General features: G+C 36.8%; 1 protein-coding gene across 2 annotated transcripts in view; it reads right to left on the bottom strand.

Annotated features, from left to right (window-relative positions):
* Positions 1-17,585, bottom strand: part of HACD2 (3-hydroxyacyl-CoA dehydratase 2) — a 42,562-nt gene continuing 24,977 nt past the window's right edge. For both annotated transcript variants that reach the window (XM_039494802.1, XM_039494803.1), the window contains 4 exons: positions 14,906-14,994; positions 7,419-7,540; positions 6,052-6,230; positions 1-3,299 (listed from right to left, as the gene is read on the bottom strand). In XM_039494802.1, coding sequence (XP_039350736.1) covers positions 3,217-3,299; positions 6,052-6,230; positions 7,419-7,540; positions 14,906-14,994 — 473 coding nt within the window. In that variant the 3' untranslated portion in view covers positions 1-3,216. The remainder of the gene's footprint in view (positions 3,300-6,051; positions 6,231-7,418; positions 7,541-14,905; positions 14,995-17,585) is intronic.

Below are 17,585 nucleotides of genomic sequence, written 5' to 3'. Positions count from 1 at the left end.
TTTCATCCATCATTTTATTATTTGGATTACAGCAATTAGTATCACTGATCAGTAGTTCAAATCCAGGCACAGAGCACAGAATCCATTTATTACACAATGCAACAACACAAACTAATATTTAGTGAACAAACTGTTTCACTACATTAACATCTGGTAGAAATATCTTCCAAACATGCATAAAAGTCTAAGCTTAGTATTTCAGAGCTCCATGTAATATCTGGTTCCTACATACAAAAAAAAAAATACATTTAAACTTATAATTATCTTAGTGAATCAAAGACTTATAAAATTACAATGTTATTCTTCACAACATACAAAAAATACAAAAACGACTGTATATAATGTACAGTTTTCATCCAAATTTCATTATATCAATATGCACCAACATATACCTGATTCGATGTATATTCATGAATATTTGTATCTTGAAAGATGACTTTAAAATGACTTTGCAGATTAGTCCACACAAATGCCAATCTTCACTGGTAAATAAAAAAAATCTTTGATAGAAACATCACATTGTGAAAAATTACAATTTGTTTATCTGCACCTTTAGTTTGCATTTTACTGTAAATTACACTATGAAAATTTCTACAACTTCAGGTGTACATTGTCTACTAGGAAGGACCATGGGGTTTCTTCCATGTAATGACAAACTTGGATAAAGAAGCATGGCAGGACTCTAGTTAGTTACCTGTCTACAAACTATTATGATCATGAAAACCATCACAATAGAAGCAGATATCTGCTGTAGCAGTTTGATGATACCAATGGAAGGGAGAAAATACATGAGACAAATAAATAGGGTATGAAAAAGAACTCTCTAGATTATACCAAATAAAGTGAAGGGTTTCATAGGTACTATTAGGTTCACATAAATTGAATTAAATTTCAGTGAAAGATACACACTTCACAGAATGTATGTTCATTCTCATTTTATAAAAAGAAAATTAATATAATAAACAAAGAAACCAGTTATTAAAAAGTTATCTTGGGGCCTGATTCTGCAGTCCTAATTCAGGATGAACTTCTACCAAGTTAAATAGGAGCTTAGTCTGAGTAAGTACAGCAGGAATGCATTTTACATGTTGAAAATGTGGAGTATTGAATTCTTGAATAGGTTTTTGTTTGATGATGAGATTTCTTACAACCCAAACAATTTATTTTTCACATCTGGGAATGCTAGCTGTTTTTTTTTTTAAAGGTAGGAGTTCATTTACATGTGTGGTCAATTACCTTTATATATGGTATTGTGTTATTGGTACAGAAGTGATAAAATGCCAAAATATAAAAACTTATTTAACTAAATAGGTAATTATATAGAGCCTTCTCCCCATTCTCAAAGATCTGTGGCAATCTCTCTGCTTAACAAACCCAAAGCCATCTAATTAAAACTATTGTACAAGCCTCCTTCCCAGCAATATAGCTAACGTATCCCATTTCATATATCATTCACAGAGGCCAAAATGTTTAGACATGGGAGTCTAAAGTTAGACTCCTAACTCCATATTTAGCCACCTAAATCAAAGTGGCTTGATTTTCAAAGGAATTGAGCATCCAGAATTCCCACTGATTTCAATGGGAGCTGTGTGTGTTCAGAACTTGTGAAAGTCAGGCCATTTTGATTTAAGTGTCTATGTATATATTTGGATGCCTCCCTTTGAAAACACAGGCTATAATTAACCTGGATAGCCAATTTGAAGGGAGTAGGGGGAGATTTATTGGTCAATAAAGATGTACATTTACATTATTTTGTACAGTAAATCAAACACACAGCTATATTTCTCTAAAACAGACCAATACTATTATCTCTAGATTTTCTCCCCTCCCCAGTGCTGCCATGGTATCATTTGTGCTGCATTATAAGGTTTAGCTATTTACATATCGAAAGCTCTTTACCATTTTGAGCACTGATAAAATTCAGCTGTACTTTTTCAATGGAGGAAGAAGCAGTGTTGCCAACAAAAATAAAAAATAGTAATGAAAAGATTTAGATTTTGTCTTTAGAAAAACCTAAAATAAATGTAACTATAAATCTGTTCATGGAAATACTACCCCTCTATGAATTACTACATTTAAAAAAAAGAAATGTTTGGCTTACTAGCATCATTAAAATTAGATTTAACAGTATCACTGAAATTATTGCCTAAGCATCTTTAAGTTCAAGTGGCCAAACAAAATTTGGAAAAAGGCTCTGTATAAAACATATTTAGACTGTGATTGTGTACATTTATTCTTAAAGTTGAAAGTCAGAAATGTATTTGAATCCTCTCTGTTTACAAGTGTGTAAACAAAAGAGGTTGTTAAATGAGCTAGTGGAAAACAGAAGTTATGGGGATAATTTAAAGCCATAAAGGGAGGAAAACACTGAGCAACCGAGTGACATGTCCTGGTATCGCTCTGTACAGGTCCACGACTGATGACATTGCTTTACCCAATTATTTCAGAAAAATTAAAATTACACTTTCCCCCCCTATGTATTTCAAAGAAGTGATCTGAGGCTGCTGTACTCAAGGCAGTTTTAATATTTCAGAGCAGCATTACAGCTCTATAGGGACAATGCTGGAACAGAGCTTGAGGTAATAAACAGTTAAATCTTTAGATAACATATGCTGGTAGGACACCATACTATTTAAATTCCTAGAGAATCACATTTCCCTTCAGTTTCAATAACTGCTTCCCTGCTGTCCCTCCCACTTGCCTTTCGAGTTAGGAAATTCTCTTGCTAGATTTAAGCAATCTGCCTGGTTACTGGAGTCCCAGCCAAAATCTTAGAACATTCCAGAGAATATAGTTTGCCTCTACAGCAATACATACAATTTCTGGCATGCAGTCAAGCGCTTTTAAAAAGCAATGACAATAATAATATAATCCCAATTCAAGCACTGCACTTAGTGGGTACCACTTTATCACTCACATGGTAATTTTCTGGTGTCAAGTGATAAATTGAAGTCTTGTTAGCATATAAATTAAAGAAAGATAAAAGGCTAAAAAGTCAAAGCCACATACATTTCTTATAGCAGTGCATGCTGAAAATGATATTCTAGTGTTTTACATGGTGAAATTTCAACAAAATCATCACATTCGTTATTTCTAAGGTATTTTTTAAACTTCTGATTTAATTTTTATACTCCTGGTTTATTTTGTATAAATGTGCTGGGTTACTGAAAGTCTGCAGCATTTTGGTGTGTGAAAAGTTCTGAAAAAGAGCTGGAATTATTCAGATTTCTTGTGTTCTTCAGTATGGGAAAGTACCTTTCTCCTCTGATGTAGCATGTGGAAATACAACTGAGGAAAGACTGAAAAGAGAATAGACGTAAATAAAAGTATGAAATAAGGTTTGTGTTTGAACATGGCACACTTAGTCATACATTCAAGGTCTCTTAGAAAATAACAGATCACTTATCCACTTTCTCGAAAAATAGAGAGGCAGTGGATGATGCACACTATTCTCCCTATAGACTTCAAGTACCATGCATCAATTTTTGCCAGTATGTTTTTTTTTTATTTCACAGACAAAATACTACATTATTTTTCTGCATGACCCAATGTAGATCTTCACTCCAAGGTATGCATGAACAGTCAAGATTACACAGCAGAACACTGGCATCAGAGTGAGTTTGCCAGACTATATATCTAACTAGGAGCTGAACACACACATAGGATGAAAAGGTTCCTGAACTGCACACAGAATAGGAAGAATAGGTTTTTGAAGGGGGTGGGGGTGGGGAGGTGAGGGGTTGGGATGGGGGAAGGAGAGAAATAGATCTCAAAGACAACAAATTGGGTACAGTTTCTTTGATCCTGAAGGAGATGCATAGGATCAGAGTGGAGTAAAATTGTATTTATACAATAAGTTATAGTATTTTCAGAATGGGAGAACAAAATGTGAGATTGAAATCATGCACATATGATATGAACAGCTAAACAAGCCTGAATATTAGTTCTAAACATGAGCTCAAGATCAGTTCATCCTAGTGAACCATATGAGCCTGTTAAGGTTAGTGTCAGCCTAGTTTATATCAATTGTGTATTACAAGAGTTTGTTATACAAAATAGATCAGCCCATGGGTATTTAAATTGTGCACTAAAAAGGTTTCAAGGTGGTTGGTTATAAATTAGCACTCTTTGCTCCGACTTCTTTCACTTTGTTTCTCACATATCCTCTCCCCACCATCCCGCTTTAGTTTGTCTCCCACCTGACTGAATTCCAGATTATACTACTGCACTCCAGGGAAACTAGTGTTGATGAATACATTCATTAACTTGGAAAGAAACACATTGTTGCATAATTATTCCAATGAAACTTGAACAAATGCAGGAAGTCTGTCATGCATAGGATCCATTATGAGCAATCAAGATTTTCATGAGAGAATTATTTTGGTCCGAAGCTAATTTGACAGGACCTTCATTTTAAAACTAAAGGTTTTCATAAAGTGGAGTTGCAACTATAAGGAAAATTAATTGTATTACTTTCAATGAGGAAGTTTTCAAAATTTTTCTGTCATTGTAACCCCAGTATTTCCAAAGTTTTCAGTGGGAGTTGAGGGTCAGGAAAAGAGCATTCATTAGGTCGTATGTTTATTTTCTCCAGGCTGATTTAGACAGACTTCCATAAAAGTGTGGGGCTTCTGTGGAGGGATAGCAGACTTGTGAAGTTGGTCAGGAAGAATGAACTGAATAAACTGATTTGACAACTGAATCTTAATTCTCATGTGCTACCAAAATATCAAAGGCTACAAGTTTTTGCAAGAAGACACCTAGTACAAGTTGAACAATAGCAGACATATATCATGAATGTTTTGATGCTTATCTACCAGGGTAATCAAAAAAATTCACATTGTTGGATTATTAGTTCAAAAATTCTGTACATATCTGAATACACTGATGAATCTACACTGGAAACAGAACATATTATCGAAAGGGCAAGTGCTGCCCCAAAACTGAGCTATTTTAAGGGTGAGATCTAGATAAATTGTTTTGAAGGCTCAGTTTCCACCACCCCGCTTGGTTCCACCAACTACAATCCAACTATTCCAGTGGATGGATGGAAGTGAAAGAGTGAGACTTTCCCTTCTTTTTATGTAAATAAATCCAAAGTTACTCGGCATCTTTGGAGCTATGCCAAATATATTATTCTTGGACACAAATGAATGAAATGCAGTTTTCATAGCAGATGGAAAAGTTTATGACTTTTGTGACATCAAGATTCATAAGAAGCCTTACTTAGAAGATTATAAGCGCTGATTGTAGAATTCAACACTGCTCAAGTTTAAATCTTACTTAGGATACGATGCATCATTCTGCATAGACTAGAAGGCTACATAGATAATAAAAAGTTCAGAGAAAAAACAGCTGTAGAAATAGCTAAATAGACACCAATAGCATTATCATTACATTCTTTTGAATTTTAGACTCATAATGGCATAACTGTATTGGTTACAGGTCTTTTACTTTAAAACACCACAAATCAAAGAAAAACAAGACCTACATTATATCTTTCTAAATTATGAGTCATACTGCCTCTCCCCCTCAAGATAAGATAGCTAAAGAAGCATCCCTGATGAGTACAGTGTTCCCCACTGTTTTTGTTTGAGCAAAAGTGCACTACTCTGCAGTTTTTGTGAGGATAGCAAATCTGCCACTCATTTACTTAACTACTAGAAAAGTCATGAAGAGATAACCCAAAAATAAATAAATTGTTTATAACTATAGACTAACTCTGTGTTCAGAACAACTAATGAAAGAGAGTGGCAGAGAGAAAAATCATTTAAAAAGTCAACATTTGCCAAAAGATACTACAATTATTTTATATTTCAAGTATAGATAAAAAAAACTAGTTTCTCCATTACCACTATGTGGTAAACATTGGCAAATGCTGACTGCTGTAGTTCTACTTTTGTCTGATCTCTTTTCTTTAAGAAACTTTCAGAAAGGTATGTTGCTACCTGCAAAGCTAGCTAGCTATGCATACAGTTTAATCACTCGGTTTCTCAGTTAGCTTTGCATATACTGTTTTCACACAAAACCCTAACATAATGGTGTACTTACTTGGAATATAAGAGATCATAACCAGGATCAGGAATGTATAGTAATCAAAGGAAAAATTGTATTTGTTAGGTAAGCTAATGGAATACAAGCCAGCCTGTCTGACGAAGGGCAAAGCAGCATATATTGTGAGTAATTCGCCTGAGACTCCCATTGGATACAGTACTATGAACAGTGTGTACCTAGAACAAAACATTTAAGGAAAGGCATAAAAAAAAAATCAGTCCGAAGCTCTTATAAGTGAAATTATTTGTTAAATTATGTTATGGTTACTCCACTTTTCAATAACCACAAACAAATTTAATATTTGCCTTGTTATTTCAGTATTAATTGGTATTTGATTAGAGCACAGTAAAGTGACGTTGCTATCTCCAAGGTAAAATGTTCAGACCAACAATCAAATTTCACTGAATGCAGAAGTGCCTTTGATAAGCTGCAAATTATATTTGAATATAACCCTGTAAAATTGTAATTCACATTTCTGAACCACCTGCTATTGATAGTTAACTTGCTTAAGAGTCCATATCTGCTTGAAATATTGTCTAGAACGAGTTAAAAGTAGTTTCAGGTACAACACTTGTCCCTGAGCCACTGCCAACTTGAGGATTTTCCATCACATCTGCCTTTTAAAAAGACATTTTGCCTTACTGCTATATAAAAGATCTGTACAAACAAAAAACTGTCTAAAACTGGGAAACAGCAAAACTGACTATACACAGAGTGCTGTAAATTTTTTCTTCCCTCTCTTTCAGTTACAGTCATCTTATAACAGGGAGTAACTTATAACAATAGTAAATAAACATTTTCAGACAGAAATGAGATTTTTAAAATTATCATGTTCCTTTAAAATAGAGATACTTGTAGCACAGATAACATAGGAGCCTGTTGTAAGATAAAGAAATTTGACACATTTATTATATCTCTGATGTTCAGCTACCAAAATTAGTTTATTAAAAGGATAACGGAGAAACTTGTGACAGGGTGACTGACATTTCTTTATGTTCTTTCCTCACTATGTGAAAGATACATACAAAAAGAAAATTACTTTAAAACTATATAATTTGGCAGAAGGACTCAGAAGCAATAATCACTCATATTAACTCATATTCACTATGAACATTAAAGATCATTAATGTCAACTTCTGTTTAACAGATTTTAAGCACACAAATTGCCTGAAGGGAGCAAGAACTGGACCGAGACATATCCATTTGTGGCTATGAGGTGGTTACTGTCAGCTAATAATCAATAATGTTGTGTACAACAATTATTTTCCATGCTTACTAGACTAATTTTCTGTGTGGTTATATAAACTTTCCTGTCAAGTCGGTAAAATATCTGCAAAGGTCAACCTTCCTTTTATGCATCTTACCTGGCCCATTTGATGAGGTAAGGGAGGTGGTTTAATAGGCTAAATGTATAAAAGGAGTAACGGATAATTTCAGTGATCGTCCAGGCAACAACAAATAAGAGGACACTATCTTCATTCTGTACCTATTAAAGACAGGAAGAAAATATACAGTACAACAACTTCAGAAATTATAAATTGTTAACTACTCACATGACAAGAAATAGTTCTCAAAATAATCCACCCTGGCACCTTGTTTTATTGCGTCATTTAAGAAAGTGAGTTCTCAAGATTCATTTGAAGATCAACATGGTGCTTTAGTAATAGTTTTCCTTGTTAATTCTAAATATTCTCCCAATAGTGAAAAATTCCGAAGAAAAATGGAAAATATAATTTAAAAGTATGGAAACCAACCTCTTTTCACTATGAGCTACACTGATGGCCCCACCATCCTATGCAACACACTAGGCCTAAATCAGTGGTTCCCAAAGTTTAACAACCTGTGAACCCCTTTCACTAAAACGTCAAGTCTTGCGACCCCCCCTCCTAAAAATGAATATTTCCAGGGATTGTCTCCTTTACCTGAGTATAAATTATAAAAGCAGTGATCTTGGAAATATAAAATTTGTTTTTAATGACATGCTTATTACACACTATTATTAATTATAATTTATCATGACAGTATTTTTATTACATTATGAAAACGGCAACACTCTTCCAAGATCTCACTTTCGTAGCTTGTATCACTTTGAATAAGCCTGTTATAAGACAAGGCTCCTATGTTTCATCAAGGAATATCAGATGTGAAACAGTGTGAAGGTATTTAAGAAGCCAACTCAAAGAGTTCCTCCTACACAGGCATTCAGGTCTTGAGCAGTCCAGGCAAACAACGCACATTACAACAAAGCTTAAACATTTTCTTCATAATTATTTTAAAACAATACTAGCTTCCTATTTAATTTTAAAAACAGCAAAAAATATCCATCTCCCTTTCCAATTCTCATAAGCAGTCTTGAAGTTTAAATCTCCTCAGTGTGATAGATCTACTTAGCTCTTGGAAGTCCAGGGGCTCCAGGCTGCTGGCCCCGTGCTGCCCGGGGTCTGTAGGGACAGCTCTGTCCGCCATTAGGGAATTTTTTCCCCGAGAACCCCCTGTAACATTTTGCGAACCTCACTCTGGGAACCACTGGCCTAAATGATGTGCAAAAGCCCCATGGAATAATTTTCCACTGCCTGAATCCCCAGGCTTGTACCCATCTCTTATCGCCTCCCAAACCTCGGAGGGGAGGGGGGCTATTAGGTTTAGTTAGGAGAGGGAGGATGGTCCATTGACTGGGCAAATCACTTAGCCTCTCCGTGCCTCAGTTCCCCATCTGTACAATAGGGACAATAATACTTCCCTACTTCACATGTGTGTTGTGAAGATAAATACATTAAAAACTGTGAGGTGCTCAGATACTATGCTGATGGGAGACTTATAAATTTACACTGCCCTAAAAATTTAGTTTTCAGCATGATGCATGTAGTGTATTAAAAAGCATTAACTGCATCACTGAAGTTGTCAAGTGGGAACCTGGAGGTTGATAGCTTCACCTGAGAAGATAGAGCTTTTGGCACTGAGGGAGGCATGGGGTTCTATTTGAGTTTTGTGCATTACTGAGGAAGCTGAAACTTTTGGCACTGCAAAAAAAATACATCTCCTTTTCCCTCTCGTCCCCAACCTTTGTGTGTCTGCGTGTGTGTGTGGGAGGATTCATTAGCTACCTCAGTAAACTTGACAACTATCTGCCTCACTGCACCTTGTCCCAATTTCTGCTACTACATCCAGTGTAATTTCTGCTAAAACTAGGAGCAGTGAAATAGTTAACACTGATATGTAAAGCATCATTAGGTTTCACTGTAAATACATTGAAATACACAAGAAGAATAGGCCATTTTATTCTTCTAAGACATACTGTTTCAGGAAGACATCACTGCATCAGTTTCACTCAATTCACATTTTGAAATTTATTTTCCCAATAATAAGATTTTTTTTAAAAAGAAAGCTTAGATTTGGAACACAAATTCAAAAAGGGACAGCAATAATGGGGCAGCTTATGTGTCCACAAAACTGCATTACAAATGGAGGCAAGCTCTAATACATAGCTTATTTCAGCGAACATTTTTATGTACAGTTTTCTTCCAGGAGAAAAAGGTCATGAATTTTCTCTGCTATTAGTGAACACCATGAGCTCAGTTTCACTGGACTTTAGAACAACAAAAGCAAAACAGCTCACCAACTGGTACTTGCATATTTTCCTTTTTTCTCCAACTCTTACAAGAGGAAAAGGAAGTCAGTAGGTGTGGGTGGTACACCCATAAAATTCACCCTGGGTAAAGTACATGCACACACACAAAAAGAGGAACAAGAAAATATATGGGCATAGGAGAAATGTTTGCTAGTAAATAGGGCTGATCATATGTTTGCTTGTCAAAAGCTCATGGGACAACACACAAAAAAAGATGCTATTTTATTACACACAGACTGCAACAACAAATGGCATTACATAAGAAAAAACAGCAACCCCAGAAAACATTTTTGCTAGCATTCATGATCATGTTGCTTGTATGTTGTATACCAATCCCATTAATAATTTTGTGTGTGTGTTCGTTCTTCATGGCAGGAACCAGGCTTTCCTACATATTTCTACAGCACCCAGCAAAATGGAGTCCTAAATCCTCTTTGGGAGCTTTGGGTGCTACTTCACAAATATCAATAGCAAAGCTTATTCCTCAAGCTGGAGAGAATTAGGAGCATTGCACAGGTGGTACTATTTCCAGGGACAGGCAGTTTCAAAGCATTCAATAGCTGCCCCTTCTGGTCAAATCAGGAGCAGCATTTGGTGAGTTCAAGTTTGCCAATTTATTTCGTGTTGGGAAAAGGATGGACCCTGATGAAAGTTAAGATTCACATGCTGTTCTGATCTCTGTCCCTTAAATCAAGGAGGAGGAGTGGATTACTGTGGATGTGGGAAATAAATTATCACTTGAGGAGCATGAAATGGTGGGAGTAAAGGGAAAGGGTGCCAATAAACTGGTACTTGGAGTGGGTGATGAAAAATACTGACATAAGTGGGGGAAAAAGAACCTAGATAGCTCTGATCTAATTCTATGGTATAACTTTTCTGTTGCCATTGATTTCTGAAGTCATAGTCCTCTCATTCCCAATCTACACCAAGAAAGCTGTATATGAAAACATGAAACACTGCTCTACCAATCATTGCTAAGGCCATTTAACCAACCAATGTGGATGATGTCTTAGAACTGTTGTCAAACCAGCCTCCACACCTGTTGGTCAAACAATGGTAGAAGCCAGTTCAGCAGGAGGCATGCCTGAGCTGTTTTAAAACTGTTCTCAACCAACAGTCTTTTCTTTGCAGCAAAGCCACAGATTGAGTATTCATTTTCTTCATCATTTTTGGCTTTCTTTATATCACCACAAAGAATTAGGTACCAGTTACTTACTGACAGACATACTGGAAATCTATTTAACATGGCTAGAACTCCTTGTTCTGCGTTTTTAGACACTTTAACTGAATTAGACGTTTGAATTTGTCCAAGAGGCACATTACCAAACCTCAAGGGCTTGATTTACTAAACAATATCTCAAGAGTCTTATTCAATTAGACACAGCTACGGTTAATTCAGCAAAAGTATCATCCCCTCTCCTTTCCTTACAAGGAAAAAACCCAGGGGAACATAAAAAAGGGACAGCAAGACTTTACAAACCCAGCAGCCTATTGCCATCCTCAAAAGTCATTTGCACTCATTAAAACTCTTTTTAATTTTAATTTTTAAAATACCCGTTTCTTCCTGTAGGCCTTGGAATGCAGTCCTAGATATTTGTTCAAAGTATATTTCATGCTCTTAATATGGCTGATGATTTAACAAGCTTCTTATCTAAGCTGTTCAGACCACAGATATAAATTGTTGTCAAAAGCGATTTCAAATTGTTTTATTACCAATGAAGGTCTTGGATTTATTTTAGCTTACCCTCACAATTACGAATAGGAGACAATCTTTATATTAGTCAAAACAAAAAAGACTATGCTGGGATGTAAAGTTAATGTTCAGAATCCAAAAAATATGACAAAATAAAGTCATTTATCCAACCTTAATCGTTTTCCCTCATGCATACGCATGAAAGATATCCTAAGGTTGGTGGCGAAGAAGAAAAAGGGAGTTCTTCACGCTTTTTGATTTTTATGATGTGTAAAGAGGTTTTCTCATACTCAAATTGACTGAATTGTTTTCCTCAAAATTTAAAAACAAGAATAATCTTTGGGCAGAAAGCTTTTCTATAAAATTTCAGCCTACAATGTGAATATTTTGGGAAGTGATAGAGGATTGAAAATGGGTGGGTGTTTAGAAAGGAAACATTATACAAATGTTAATTATAAGGGTAAGTACAACTCCTTCCAATCCTGTTTTATCATCTTCACAAAGAAAACGTGGGGTTCCAAATAGATATACAGGGCCTGATAAATGAGTTACTCCAGTGTTTCTGTTACTTCAGTTTTATGTCAGTGCAAGTATTATTACATCAGTGTAAATAATGATCTAGAGGCCTACAGCATTTCGTCACTAGGAGTTTTGATCTTTTTAGTGTGGGCTTTTTCTTAATCCATCTGCCCTGATAAAAGCTCTTGCAGTGCCAATTATAATAATGATATCCTAATAAAACTAGGATATTAACCTACTCAATTGGCAGTCTTTCTTTTCAAGTAATTTTTAGTATACTTGATTGTGAACTTGACATTTTTCACCAGCAGACTCAGAACGTTACATTTTCCACTTACCAACACAAGATATCATATAAAACAGACAGAGATTGCAAGGATCCGATAGAATTCTATTCTGTTTTGGAAAGACCACCTCTAAAAATAAAATATACATTGGTCTTCATGTCATCAATTCCTGACCTTTCTGATGACAGCGCGAATAAGGGTACCAATACTGATATGAACACCTTTCCACTGGAACTGGAGAAAAATAATCAAGTTGCATTTCACACGGGCAACCAACAAGCCATCACATGATAGCATGGTTCAGTCACTACTGCTCTACATAGATTCAAATATATGACATGGAACTGGAAGGCTTCCCATTATTACCCTTACATTTTTTTTTTTACCAGTGTTTTGCTCTAACCACTCTCTTTCCCTTTTTTTCTTTGGAACCACAATACTGGCACATAGCAACTCAGGATGTAATGACACTTCATAAATAACTGCTGAACAGCAGATATTGCACCACATGCTGGACTTTCTCTGTAAGGCAAACGACTGCCAGTCCTAGCTGACCCAAAGAAAATAAGGTGATCTCTCCCCTCCCCCCACCATACAACATCACACAAAGCTTAACAGAAGTCTATTATGCAGCTATAAGTTAATATATCTATAAACATGATAGCACCAAACCCAACCAAATCATGAGAAGCACAAACATGTTAACAGCAAGATTCATGCTTCAGATCATATCAGAATAAGTTTCTAGATGGTCAGTGTACAGAGGAAGAATGTGGTACTGATGTTTCTTATTTCAAAGAATCTATCATATCTGCAAGCACTCTGGAAAGCAGGATATTAAATGCGTCTAACTCAAGAAGCTAAACAGCAAAATTGAAGTTTATTTAGAAAAACCTCATCATGCATATACATATTATGTCTTACAAAATCCATAAAGGTGCGAAAATTTAATCCTGGACTTCATCAAGGAGATCACTTGTGCAGACAGCCCTTTAGAAAAAGCAGAACACTCAGGACACTGTAAATATCAGACATTACAGCACCATGTCTATCTGGGATCTGATGTTCATCTCCTCACCTGACCTGCTACCACTTTCTTTTAGTCACTGTCTCAGGGTAGTGTAACTACCATGCCTTAAGCTAGCATCCAATATGAATCTGCCATCCTCACCCTACCTTTGGGGATATTAAAAAAGTAGTCTAGGCAATCTAATCCTTAATATTTTAGTGCCAAGATAATGAAGAAAATCCCCAATGTGGATAATTTCTATATTACTGTTCTTGTTTACAAGGCACCATGCATCCCAATGGCACTATAGAACTAACAATAATATCTTCACTTGTGGTGTGTAGATGTATCTTAAGATATAACATTAATTCTTTCATTGGATCATAGAATATCAGGGTTGGAAGGGGCCTCAGGAGGTCATCTAGTCCAACCCCTGCTCAAAGCAGGACCAATCCCAACTAAATTCTTTGCTCCTAATTAAAGTCTCAGAATCCCATTTTGCTTGTTTGAAATCTGGCAGCCATCTCCGGTGCTTTTTTTTGCTGGAGTCAACAGGGACTAGAACATTATTATACTTGCATTCTGCAGATATATCTGTCAGAGGAAAAGCAGATGTTTTCACATAGGTGTTTTGGACTTTATTAAGAAAAATGTTTAAATACTCTTTTGCTTATCAAATGAACTAGTGGAAAAGATTATTTCACGGTGTTAGAAAACCTGCAAAATCATGGCTCCAGTAAAATATGTGGTAATCACTACCTTGATCATCTTGCTTGTATATCATATTCTTTTCCTCCACTTGTTTTGTACATACATTTGGACAGCTCATAGCACACTTCGGGACCTACTGGACACTAATTGTGATAAAAGGAATATTCTCTTAAATGTAACAAATTATCTGAAAAATATTCCATTGTCAGTACAAAGAACAGAATGTTAGAAATATTGTTCAGGAAAATATTGTAAGCTTAATGCAAAGACACCTACAATTCTTAATCCTGTTCCAACTCAAAAGTAATTTTACTATTACCTTTAATGAAAGCAGGATCAGACACACAGTAGAAAAGGATATGATATAGTAGCAAGATTCAGGTAACAATGGTTTGGCATTGCTCAATTCAAAATGATATACTGAAAAAGTGGGATCTTGGGTTTAGGATAGTAAGTTTAGTTAATGGAAATTACAAATTTAAAGGGGGAATCTCAATTGAAGACAGTGAAAGAGGTTATAATCAACTATCAAAAAACCCTAAAATCCAAGGTTGTGGTCATGGTGGTGGGCCAGAATTGGGGTGCTTATGACCAATGAGATGCTTCTGTTCCAAATACTAGTGTAAGTTATTTCATTCTGAATATCACCTCTATATAGAGGGCCACCACAAGTAAAATGAAATACCAGAAATTAAGTCTTTCCCATCATTTCATTTGCCCAAATATTCTGAATACAAGTGGAATTATTGTGTCAAAAATGTAAGACTCTCTTAAACTAAGCATGGGAAGAGAGAGAAATGATCAAAGAAAATGACAACATGTAACATGTAAATACCATTTAAGCTGTAGTCAAATATATTTTTTGTGGTGTACAGACCTCTCATATAAACCATTCAGATGTGGTGAGGCAGAGAAGAACATATTTAAATTAAAGTGACTGACACTGGCTTCTTTGTAGCACCTTCTCATTACCTTTCATTTTCTCTCCTGTAGCTTAAACTTACCTCTTTTACACTGTGTGTTACAGCCCATGTCAGGAAAACCCTTGACATCACTTGGAAAGCAGTCAGGACAACAGAAGAGGGAACAATGCCTGAAAGATATTTTAGGACTGATAAATATACTCAGTTTTACTATTTTGGAGAGACAGATTTACTAAAGCACAATGTTATTTAGCAAAACTCCAGTAAAGCTGAACTTTTAGAACACAGGAGCATGAACTTTAGTTTAGACTGCAAAATTTTCAGGGCAGGGACTGTGTCCTATGATGTGTTTCTACTAATGAGATGCCTTGATTAGGACTTTAGACACTATCCTAATACAAATAAGAAATAATCAGTCTTGTTGCAAAGAGTATGGCACAGACCTTAATACCCAAGGAGCAAACTGGGTAAGGCTATGTGTACACTGCACTTTTGTCAGTCAAACTTTTGTCAGTCAGGGGTGTGGAAAAAAAAGCATACCCTTGACCAAGAAAAGTTTTACTGATGAAAAGCACCTGGTTTGGACAGCACTTTGTCGGCAGGAAATGCACTACTCCCACTCGTTGGGGATGGTTTTATTTTGCTGGCAGGAGAGCTTATTGGCCACTGTTGGAAGACAGGATACTTGATTAGATGGATGACTGGTCTGACCCAGTATGGCTGTTCTTATGTTAACTGAACACAAATTACTGCAAACATCTAGCACTAGCAGTGCTTGGGAGATGAATAAAGACTGTGTAGGAACGAGAAAAAGAAACGAGAGGCAAGGATGTGGAAGGGTTCAGAAGGAACTGACAAAAAAAATTATTTCACAAGAATTAGATTTTTCATCAGACAGGCAGTACAGACCTCAAAAGAGCTAATTCAGGCATTACAAAGTAGTAGAAGTGATGGAAAGAACCAAGGCACCCAATATAAGGTAAGAAAAATAACCGAGGCCTGGCACTTTTCAATGTTATCCATGTATTAACGGTGGGTAGATTTCTGAAATGCAGTATGATAGAACTCCTGTGTAGCTCAAAAGATGCAGAAAAAGGGCTGAAAAAACCCTATAGTCTACCTAGTCATTTAGGAGTGTGATGGGTTATACAAATCCCATTCAGTTCAGGAAGGGTTAACAAGCTGCAGTAGGCTCAATCAGCTCAGCCCACCTATCAGGCTTGCAGGGAGCAGTTAAAAAGAGAGAACCAGCTCAGTTTGGGACTGACTGGGAAGAAAAAGAGACTAGCAGTTACCATGTCATGTAAGAAACATGTGTGGGCCAAGAGCCATCTGAAGACTTGTCTGCCAGAGTCTCCTTGAGGGGAGGGGAGGCATGACACAAACTGTTAGTCTGATTTGTTACCAGGACCATTAAGGCAAGCAATTAAAGCCTGAAAGAAAAGGGCTGAAAGCTGAGCCAAGCAGGGTTGAAAATTCCTTTAGTTTGTGTTTATGTTGGACTTTGACTTGGGGAGGCCATTATCCTAGAAGGGTTTGAATTCTCAGTGACTTAGCCAGACAGCTAACCCACATCCATCACTAAAGTGTGCTGAAGACTCCCTTGGGCAGACTGAGGCAAAGGTGCTGCAGTGCCACACAGAGTGAGTACTCTACCACAAGAACATATACCAAATGTGACAGACTCTCTCTTTTACCTAGCTGTTGTTCATAGGACTACCAGGCCTGACTTGGACCCAAACTGGATCCGAGCCCATCCGACCTGGCCCAACAAGGGTCAAGTCATTTTAGAACCCAACTTGACCCTTTCCCCTGAACCTGAGTTACTGCCACTGCTGCTCTCTCCTGCCCATGGGGTTTAGTGAATGCCAGCAGTGGAATGTCCCAGTGTCTGTGTGCCTGCTCCTGCTGCCCCCGCTGCACTGTGTGCACACTGTGGAGTGAGAGGCACTGTGACTTGTTGGCACACTCACTGCAGCACACAGACGTGGTGGTTGACAGAAGTGAGGCAAATAGCCACCACTGCACCGACCCCATTTGCCAGAGAAAGTCATCAGAAGTCACCCAACCCAATTCCAAGAGGGTCTGGTTGTTTTCTAACCCAAACCTGACACTTGTAGTGGGGTCCTGTTACGTTCGGATCAGGTTGCAGGGCTCCGCCAGAAAGAGCTATGTAGCAACTATTTGGGATCAGCCACTTTTCTGAGCTAAATGAGCCTCTGGGACAGTGTTTATCTTCACTGCAACTGTTAGGCTGAGTTAGTATGCTTCACTTACTCCACCAGCCTAGCTCAAGTGAGTGATCACTTCACAAAACACTCAACTGACATTTTTACAATAAAACCCCTATTTTATGAACTAATTAGGCATTGAGTTTCTCAAAATGAAACATCTTAGTTACAGTAGGAACAGCACATAAATTGAAGTCTGATGCACTGCATCACTTTCTTTTTGTCCTTCAAATGACTGCAAAGTGATTCCCAATGCACTGAAAGTATCAGAATGCAAAGGGATGTTGACTTGTTCTTCAGACTTCACTTCTGTTATGTGTCCCCTACTCCCCCAATTGGGAAATATTATTCCTATAACAGATCATTCATAAGGCTGGTGTTTGTAAAAATTGAGGTTCTACTGTATTAAATTCTCAGAGATGTTGCATTAGCATCCTTACTTCATTACTGACAGGTCAGCTAACTTGAGCTAGAGATTTTTGTGTGTGGACAGAAAAAATCATAGCTCAAGCTAACAACGTAGTGAAACA

Source organism: Mauremys reevesii, linkage group 11 (genome assembly GCF_016161935.1).
Source record: "Mauremys reevesii isolate NIE-2019 linkage group 11, ASM1616193v1, whole genome shotgun sequence".
Lineage (NCBI taxonomy): Eukaryota > Metazoa > Chordata > Testudines > Geoemydidae > Mauremys > Mauremys reevesii.
This window is presented reverse-complemented; position numbering and strand designations above follow the sequence as displayed.